Raw genomic sequence first — 10,257 nt, 5'->3', positions numbered from 1 at the left:
CCAAACAGCCAGAGAGACTCGCCAACACTTCATCCAGCAGCCTCTCCGTGGAGCCAGCTGTGGTGTGTTCACACCAAGCACCCTGCCTTGACCGTGCTGTTGGTTGGTTGGAGCTGCAACAAATGTCCATGTGAGATTAGATGGGGCTTGCTTTGGATCTGCAGTCCCACTCCAGCATGGCCCCCGGGGCTGAAAGGGACCGTGGTGGGCAGCAGAGCCTAGGTCCAGGGAGCCAATCGGTGCCGGGGCTGCTGCCGTGAGGGAATGCTCGGGAGCGGCGATGCCCATCACGCAGGACAACGCAGGGGTCTTCCTCCCCCTCCTGTGCCAGTGGCTGCAGAACAGCCTTCGGGAGGGGGACGAGGGTGCCGAGCAGCAGCTCTGCCGCTCAGCTGTCCAGAAGCTGAGCGAGTACATCCAGCTCAACTTTTCCGTGGATGAGAGCAAACTGCAGCCAGGGAGCTGCGGGACTTCGGATATGGAGATCTGCACCATGTATCTGGCCCAGGAGATGAGAAAAACTGAGGTTCTGGGATTGAGCTTTGGGAACATCCCTGCTCTGGGGGACTATGGGGAGAAGCGTCGGGGAGGGAAGAAGAGGAAGGGGCATAAAGGGCCAGTGCTCGATGTCGGGTGCATCTGGGTGACAGACTTGAAGAAAAACAGCCCGGCTGGGAAGTGCGGGAGAGTGCGGCTGAAAGACGAGATCCTTTCCTTGAACGGCCAGTTGATGGTCGGCGTGGATGTCACTGGTGCAAGGTAAGGGTGGGACAGCAGCTGCTTGGTGGCCATCACTTGCAGCACCTGGGGCAGGTCACGGTTGATTCTGATTAATGCCCAACAGCAAAGATTTTGACCTCTGCTTTCTAGCCCCTGGGAGAGCTCTTGGTTCCTTCTTAAGGTCTGTAGAAAATAAGTAACAAAAGCAAACTGATAATTGGCCTACATTTGCTGCTTTGCATATGCACTGGAAAATTTTGAGGAGTCACTGTGGTCAAAAAATAGTACATTGCAAGCACTGGAGGGTCTCCGCTAAAGCAGGAGTCTTCCTGGGTTTGGGTAAAACTATTTTCTTAAGTAAAAATCAATACAGACTCCGCAGGACCAGGAGATTTTTTTTTTTACAGGTGCATCTTATTTTTGTTGAATAATTTTTTGACAGCTAAATGATGTCTGAGACTTTTTCAAAGCAAGATATTTTTGTGTTTTCCAGACTGGAACAACTTAATTTTAATAAATTCCCTTTGATTTTATTGCATTTTCTCTTTTTTTGGTGTCTCCTGTCCCAGAAAACTTGAAACCTTTAAGAGTTCAAATGAGAAATTAAGGTTCTTGCAATGATACAGGTTGGTTTTGCTTTTTAAATTCAGCTGCTGGATGCTGTAAAATAAGTTATTGGCCTGGCTTTGCTCTTTGTGTGCCAGCAGACTTGCTCACATTTCCCTTTGCAAAGGCCAAGACCTTTCTCTGCTAAAGATGAGGATGCAAATGTTCGTTCATACCTGAGGCTGCAGCATACCAGAGGGCATGAAATCCTCCCTCTCTTGCCAAAGGGTGTTAATCTTAGGGTGGACAGTTTTGTGAACAACACTAGGGAGTGGACCTTCTTCAAAAGGAAACTCTGTTGGTCTGCAGCCTAGGTAATCCAACATGTTTTATGGGCCTTGGGACTAATGTGCTATTTTAGACCAGCTGAGAAAGTGCTTCAGCAAGTGAGATTTGCAACTGGGGCAAATAATAAATTTTACCTGAAATAAGCTTCATGCTGAAAATACCCCAAACACTTTGATCTTCCCATTGATGGGAGGTTATTTATCTGCTACTTTTGCTGTCAGGCTTACAAAGCCACCAAGACCTCCTGGGAGGTGAGACTTGCAAGTTACAATCCTACAAAGTGCATGGCCTTTGCTCCCAACAGGCAGTGGATATGGCAGTGGTTTGGGGTGACCATGGTTCCTGATTCTGGCAGAATAAAAGCAGTGACTTCTCAATCTGTGGGTGCTGGGCCGGTCAACCTGACTGTGATAGCTGCAGTAACAACCCCCTCTGTAATTTCAAGCCTGTAATTCCATGAATGTATAAATATTGGTACTGTGGCACCCCTAGATTTGAGAGGTTTTATGGCAATAAAACAGTTAATTGGCTGTTTTCCTTTTGCTAGATGTCACTGTTCCTAAAAACCAAAGGAACTGATGCAGTGGCCAGCAATAATGTTTTCATATTATTAATGCAAAATGAAAGGTAAGACCCAATGGAATCCAAAATGTGTGGATACCTGTTCTTTTCATCTGATCTCTAAAGGCTTCATTTTGGACTTATTCCTTTTGGAAAGCTCTGTTATTAGACCAGCAAGCTGTAACTGCTGCTAATGAGAACCAAGTGCTCCATTTTCCTTAGTTGAGATTTTTTTTTTTGGGCCAACCCCACGTTACCACCTTTTTCATCTGTTGTGCTCCAGGATGCTTTGGGAGTCCTGCAGTAGGTTTCTCCTTCAAGGTGCTCAGAAGGGACATAATTCTGTCTAAGTTTATAATAGACTTGAAAGACAATGTCAGCTTGCCTTCTGGGAAGATTTCAAAGAAGCTTTCCTAGAGTATATCCATATTTCTGCAACAGTGGCAGTAGCAGAGCCCTTTCCCCTTGGCTCTTCGAGGATTTTGTGCAACACACAACAGTGATCAGTGATTCTGGCTTGACTTCTGCGTGACTGTTCTCTGTCTGGGTGAGAAACTCTTCAGGTCAACACAAATGGATGTGAGTGCTGTGATTTGTGGTGTGATGTAGCCTGCACATAGTAAAATCAAAATGCTGCCTTAGCTCCTCTAGTACCAGGCTGGCTTGGACAAACAAAATCACTGCTTGTGTGCTTATTCCTTGCCTGCCAAGTGTGCCAGGACAGCCTCATCTTGCCTAGTGAATGTGATGTGTTGTCCACACTGGTGTTTTCAGGAATCTCCTGTTTTATGTCCATAACAGTGGAGAATTTGGCATGAGGATTTCAAGACTCGGCCACTTTCCTGGGGGTTACCACCTCTGCAGGAAGACTGGCAGAAGTGTGCTCACATACCCTGGGCTTCATGCCACCTCACCTTGGGCTCCATTCCACCATGCAGACCCTCCCTGTTCCAAGGGGCTAAGCCAATGCACTGGACAATGGGAGAGGAAAGATAGGGACATACAGTCCCTTTTGCTGGCTGTCCTACGGATGTGGTCATCCTCTGGAGGACACAGGGCAGGCAGCTGGAGCTATAACAGATTGAGCAGCCCTGGACAGATGGTGTTCTTTTGTCACCTGCCTGGTGTAGGTCCTGTGCCTGCAGGTCCTCAGGTCTCAGAGCAGTGATGGGGTCAAACACAGAGTAGAAGAGCAGCACAGTGCCTCTCGGAGGAGCTGCCAGTGTGTTTCATTCATCTGTCTCTCCCTGCTAGACAAGCTGAATCTGACTTCTTTGAAGAAAAGTTATTTATTCAAATTCCACCTGATTAGCATGTAAACAGTAGAAACAGGTTGATTATTGCTGATCTTGTTTCTCTTTTCACCCCTCTCTTCATTTAGAGAAACATTATGCAGTAATATAATCATCAAAGCTCTTTGCTTAACAGGGTATTATTACATTAGAGGCGAATGATGTAGGTGGTGGCATTTTGGGTGATGTTAGTGACTGAAGGAAAATTATTGCTCTCTTCAGAGTTAGCAAATTGTGTGTGTCTATCAAATACAACTGCAGGGAAATGAGCTGTATTGGAATACTGAATAAAGGTTAGTCAAAACTCTGCATGTTTATTTATCTTCTGTCTATACAACTGTATCTCCAAAACACATGGGTTATGTTCCCCCAGACAACAACTTCCAATGTATTTTGGAACTACTTCTCTCGTTTTGGGATATTACTCATTTACTGGAGGCTGTTACTATTCCTGCAGATGACAGATGAATCCTTCATTTCTTGAGCATGACTGAATGGGGCTTCATTAAGCAAATCCTGGGAGGGCTGCAAAATAATTATTTTGTCATGAATATAATTCAGTTTGAAATATTTGATTACAAATTTCATCAAGCATATTTGCAGTACTTGAACACAGCTACCATATACATGTAGTTTTTAAAATCAGTGCTGACTAGATTTTCCAATTCAAACTGTTTTTGACAAAAGCAGAGTAAGATACATTGCAAGTAATGACAGTGTGGTATGAACATCAGATATGTGGAAACCCAACCACTGCTTCATGTTCCTCACTGCCAAAAATGACCAAAATGTGTGGGAATATAGTCAGAGAACTGACTGGCTTCTTTTTAACCCACAACCTGGAGTTGCTTCCGAAAAAATGAACAGAGGAGTGTTTTGACAGCCATACCTTTGCATAGTGTTCTCCTAGTCTCTCCTCTTCAGCCAGTGTTCTGGGGGATTGCTAGGACTCTTCCCCAGCAGAAGATAAGACCTACCAAATGTCAGGGAAATCAGTTTATTTTCAAAGGTGCTGAGAAAGACCTTCAGAAATCAGATATGCAATGGAGAGTGAGCTTCAGGTGCCACTACTGAAGGCAATGCTTTGACTTTACCTGAAGTTGGGATTTTCCAGCAGTGCCAAGATCTTTTCTGAGTGCTTGCTGATACTGCATGTCACATCTACATGCTCCAGGATAGCTGGAAGTTTGGAGGTAAAGTCCTGATCCTCCTAACAGGTCAATACTATTAGTAGTTGTGTGATATATGGACATTCTAAACACAGCTGTGCTTCTGTAAGTGCTAGCAGCTGATTACAGAGCACAATACTGAATGTCTAACCAAATTACAGATCTCAAAATGTGTAAAGCACTTTGTGCTGCTTGCCTGCAGCAGTCAATAACAGTCCTGGGCTCAGCTGGATGAAATCTTGAGTTTTTGTATCAAAACAATCCTGACTAGTACTGGAAAGCCAGTATGCAGTCCCTGATTGTGTTTGGAGCCTGAATTCTGCTCTGAATGGTGGTCTTCAGGAGGGTGCTTTTCTTCTTTGCCCCCTTCTTGGGGCCCTGCATGTGGGGAGATCCAGAGTGGTACCTCTGCTGAGGGGATGGGTATGGGGAGCATGGACCTTTGCTGTGTCTGAGTAGATCTGCTCAAAAATCTGACAGTGTGGTTTGAAAACTGATTTTTCAGAGAAGCACACCTTTCGAGGCACTTTTACTGAGCTCCTCCTTCCTTAGAAGTCTGAAATGAATTTATTTATTTATTTTTTAATCATAAACTGCCTTACCCCTCCAACAGAAATATTTTGTTGTTGGAAAGAACGACCTTCCCTCCCGCGCAGTGTGGTCTCTCTTAGATGTCAAAGTGCAATGCTCCAGTTTTGCATTTTCCATGGGGCACAGCTTCCTGCCACAGTGTGGTGAGGCACTGTCACTGCAGGAGGCTGGCTGTCCACGCCGGGGCCTCTCCATCCCTAGAGCATCCACAGGATTTTGGAGCACAGTGGTGGGTGCTCCAACTGGCATGTGGGGATGGCTCCCCAGTAGGGAGCAAGGGCTGTGCTCCCTGAGCTCATCAGCTGGGGTTGTCAGTTTCAAGTTTTGGGTAACAAATCCATTCTTTAGTAGGGTCAGGTGCTAAGGTGAATGAATTCCTGTGCTGTGGTGGAAGGGGAGGTTTTTAGGTTTCTGTGCTTGTGGTGGTCTTGTGTTTCTCTGGAAGTTGTTTTGGATTTGTTTTCTGCCTGGCAGAGCAATCTCCTTTATGCATACTTTTTCTTAGGGAAAAATCACCCCAAGGAAATTATCCCAGGTCATTGCAGAAAGCTTTCTCTCACCACATCTCCCCTCTCCCAGGCAAGTTAGGTTGCATGTAGCTATTGCTCTGTTCTACTGTGTTTCCTTACCTCCTTCCTAAAGCAAAAGTGCTGCCAACACAAAGTGCTGCTCAGTATAAGCAGCTGCTATGCCTGGTGTTAGTAGGGCCTTCTCTTGGTTATGTTTGTAAGAAAATATTTTTGTTTTAATAGGAAAACAAATGGAAATGTATCCTGGCCCCTTGCCCTTGGCCAAGGGGCAGACATTTCTGTGGGAGCTCCTTGTTAAATATTAACAGCACTGACTACATAGAGAAAAACAAACACAGTGGTCCTGGAGACTGCAGCCTCCAAATACAATCTCAGGGAAAGGATTTATCGTAACTGACCTAAAAAATACCCCCAACCTATTGTGAAGTTCAAATTCCTTTCTTTTTATATATCATATTACCAATCTTCATGCTGTTAAGTGGTGGGTCAGGGCTCAGAGGCTGAGACCTGGGGCTTGTTATCACGGGCACGGATGGGAAGCGTATGCTGACATGCCCTCCGAGCTGCCTGGCCGAGGATGGAAAATAAGCAGCACACAGGGATCCTGGCTGAGGGCTTGCTCCTCCAGTTGAGCTGCTGTGAGCAGGGAGACCATGAATGTGTGCTCAACCTGTGCAAAATGAGAGGAAGCCTATGGCTGTCTAACATTTTTCAGACCCAGAGCCTGTCTGTGATCTTGCATGCTGCAGCATGCAGCCCGCTCTAAAGCGTGGTTGCTGTATTTTACGCAGATAGTGGATATTAATTCCCCCCTGAAAATATTACAGGACTGAGAAACTAAGAAAGACATGCTTGTTTCCTTTCTTCAGGAAAGGTATGAGCAGACTTAGCCACACGTGTTGAGAAACAAGTTGTTCTGAAGAAATGAGCTTTAGCCCAAATCCCCTCTCAAGAGCTAAAGCCTTAAGCAGAAGGTCACTAATCCCCAGAGTCAGCAGAGATCATTTAGCTTGTTTGTCCTATTTGCTTTATTAATCTGAGCATGGGTTCACTTCACCTCCCCTCCACACCCTTTGGTTCCTGCCTTTCCTCTCAAAACCTCCCCTTGCTGAGCCCAGCCTCTGCAGAGGCAAAACTCCTTCCCCTCTAGCGATGGTCATTTGCAGCATCCCACCATTACAGTTGCCTCTTCAAAGCACTTTCCAAGCCCCTTGTCCTCCTCAACTTTGCATCTTATTTATCTTCTTGCTCAGCTCAGTTGTGTCTTAAAACCATAAAAGACAATGAAGAGACTCCCCATGATTTTAAAGGCTCATGTCCTGTATGTGTTCGCATGTTAGTCCCAAAATTTTGGGAGCAGTGTGTTTTTTGCTGCCTTCTACACACTGAACACTAGAGCTGGCCTCTCTGGGTTGAAAGCGTGATCCTCAGAGGCCATACATGTATAATTAGGCAATATCCCCAGGGCTACCTGCAGCAAATGCTCCTCAGCCCTGACTGAGTCTGCTTTCTTTTCATAGGGATTGCATCAGGCTTGAAAAGACTTGGACAGAGGTTGGTGGTGTTGCCTTAGGAGGGGTAAGAGCTTCAAAGGTGATAAAATGGGTTGTCCTGAACTTTTTTTGTGTGCTTTTGTTTTGTTCCATTTAGCAATGCAAGCTCTGCTTAGAAGACTGTACCTTCTTGCCAGATATATGGCTGTGCATCTCCATGTAATTTGCTGTTCTGACCATGCTGTAATTAACAAGAGAACAAACCCACTGTTTGGGAGGGAGCTCTGCCCTCCCCACTCATCTGCTGTGGGAACAGCCTGGTTTGGTGAATCAGCCTCGTGCCTCATCATTTATCCCTGGCACCCAAGTGCCAGCAAGAGCCCTTCTCCATCCTGAGTGGGATTGTCAGTCTTGCACGCAGCAAGCATCCCATGCTCTCAGGTCATCTGGAAGCACAGTCAGGATGCAGCAGAACATAACTAATTGGCAAACTGCTGGAATGCACAAAATATGGTCACTTTTTTCTCTTACCTAGCCAAGGAGCAGGTGAGGCCTTCAGCCACAGCAGCAGTTTTTTCAAAGCCTCTCCAGCAGTGCATTTGCTAGCATAGAACAGTGTTTTAGCCATCAATAATTAAAAATAGAGATGTTAAAAAACTCGAGCAAGGAACATTTTGTGCCCATTATTCTTGCTCTTTCTCTAATGTTTGTGCCCTTACACACCAATTTGCAATGTGCAGTCATTCACAGTGTCTCATCCAATCTGTAAATGTGAATTTCTTTTCATATTCTAGGAATCCAGAGTTTTGCACAAGGCAGGCTATGGGCTAAAGACCCATTTCCATGAGACAGGAGAACTGAGCTGCTGCAGGAGGAGGAGGTGGCGAGAGCCAGGTTACTGGGTTGCAGAGAGGTACATGGCAGGTTGTCCTTTCCCACCTGTACTGACTGGTGTGCCATGAGTCCTGGAAAAGCACAGCCCCTCCAGTCTTCATTGAAATGTTCCTTGCTCATAGCATGGGGCTAAGTGAGCAGTATTCCCATTCTCAGAAGGGTTTTGGGGCTGTTGTGCAAGGAAGCAGTGATCATACCTTCTTGCAAACCTCCTATACCTTTGGGTGCGATGGTTGCTGTCCTGGAAGATGCACTAGGGCTGAGCTGTGACCCTCCAGAGCTAAAAGCATTAATCATGGTGGCAGCTTAGAACCTGATTATCCCCTGTCACTGGTAATCAGGCCTGGCTTGGAAAGGGCAGGAGCAGGGAGAGTTGAAAGATAATGAACAGGAGACAGTTCCACAGGCAAAGGCTGTGCTCGACATCAGTCTCAAGAGAGATGGCTTGTCAGCATGAACCTGCCATCTACAGAAGTGAGAGGATAAATGTAAGAAACGTGGGTGTGATCAGCAAAGATGCAGCTATATAACTTCAGAGACAGCTTCCGTGGCAAATGGCTTTGGGGCTGGGATTTTTTTTTTTCCCATGGAAAACTCATTGCTCTTCTTATCTGATATGACACTTGCCTCCAGCTCAGAGCAGTATCACATGCTCCTTGAAACTTACTTTTCTTGTCTCCTTTCTATCAGATGTAGGCTAAGATGAGAAAGGCTTGTACATCACTTGCAGGCTCTGCAGCATCACTCATTGTTCTCGCAGGTTTCTCTGGATGAAATAGATGACATTCAGCAAGATCATCTGTGTCTCCAAAGGAAAAGACTTTTAACAGACCAGTACCAGTAAAAAGATAACTTGGCAGGCTCTGCCAAGAGGCTTGGGGCAGCTCAGGAAGACTTTTACCTCCTGTGACAGGACAAGACTAGGGCAAATGTGATTATTAGTAGCAGACTTCACCCTAGAGCATCCAAGACTAAGGAAGCCCAGCTAGACCAAAGCTATTAAACAACACTGTGAGAAACTAGGGGTGGGTGTAAAATGGGTTCAAGCTTTTTCAGAATGTAACACAACTGTTAAAACCTGACTGAAGGAGATTGTTTCTGCTGCTGCCTAAGACTCACTTTTATTGTTTAAAAAGGTGCCAGTGTGTGTTTTTTTCCTCTTTTCCATACAAGGTATTATAGATATCTAAATGATCTTCTAAAAAAACCCTAAATCTGGAAGAATTAAAAGTTGCTAAATAGAGCAACAATTTTGACTGTGATTTCCTGGTCTCTTTCTTGAGTATTGGTCAGGGTTCAAGGTAGCAGAGTAATTATTTGATGAAACAGAAGTCAGTGATGTCCTCCTCATCATCCTCATACACATTGACCCGTGGCTCTTTGTGCTGTGATAAATTAAGAATTGCCAATTCTTCATAGCCTGGTCTGTTTTCGTTCTGGTAGTGAAGAAAAAAACATGTCCATGTGGCACCCAGTAAACTTTGTGGTACCATCTATGTTAACATTGAGCCCAGGTGAAGAAAATGATCTGGAGGTTGAGGAATTCCTTCTTGAAAACTCAGAGATAATAAATGGACCCAAACTGGTTTGTGTGTGAGTATTCTCACTGAAAATGCTTGCTAACAAATACAGTAATTGTTCTGCTGAAAACATTTCATAATTTCATCTGTAGAGACATTCTGCTAAAATACGGATTTTTCTTGGTTTCCTCTAGAGGGCAATGTCTTATAAATATTTTAAGCAATTTTTGGGTTACGTCAACTGGGAATTTAGCCTGCCTTTTGAAAGAATTCATAAGAGAGCAGTGAAAAGTGTTTCTTTATGTGCTTTTTAGGATGTGTATATGCATAATATAATTACTCTAATTGTTTCTTGGTCTTGTTCAGTGCAGTAGCTAATCTCTTTAATGAGCACAGAAATGTTTTGTGTTTTGGGCAGATCTGCCTATGTTGGAATGTGGAGAGGGAACTGCTCATGAAGACCTCACTCTTCTCTTATATCTGTGCAGCTCAAAGGACTTTCAGCAGCTGCTCCTTTTTTAACCTGTTGGAAAAGAGATTACAATTGAGTCCTACAACAATGAAGTTACCAGTTGCTATGGTTTATAGTGGTA

At 44.8% G+C, this 10,257-nt stretch overlaps 1 protein-coding gene across 2 annotated transcripts in view; it reads left to right on the top strand.

The window, feature by feature from the left end:
* The first annotated feature begins 201 nt into the window (after positions 1-201).
* Positions 202-10,257, top strand: part of PDZD2 (PDZ domain containing 2) — a 140,624-nt gene continuing 130,568 nt past the window's right edge. For both annotated transcript variants that reach the window (XM_051643161.1, XM_051643160.1), the window contains exon 1: positions 202-759. In XM_051643161.1, coding sequence (XP_051499121.1) covers positions 281-759 — 479 coding nt within the window. In that variant the 5' untranslated portion in view covers positions 202-280. The remainder of the gene's footprint in view (positions 760-10,257) is intronic.

Source organism: Apus apus, chromosome Z (genome assembly GCF_020740795.1).
Source record: "Apus apus isolate bApuApu2 chromosome Z, bApuApu2.pri.cur, whole genome shotgun sequence".
Taxonomy (NCBI): Eukaryota; Metazoa; Chordata; class Aves; order Apodiformes; family Apodidae; genus Apus; species Apus apus.
Note: the sequence above shows the minus strand (reverse complement) of the source record. Positions and strands in the feature narration are given on the sequence as shown.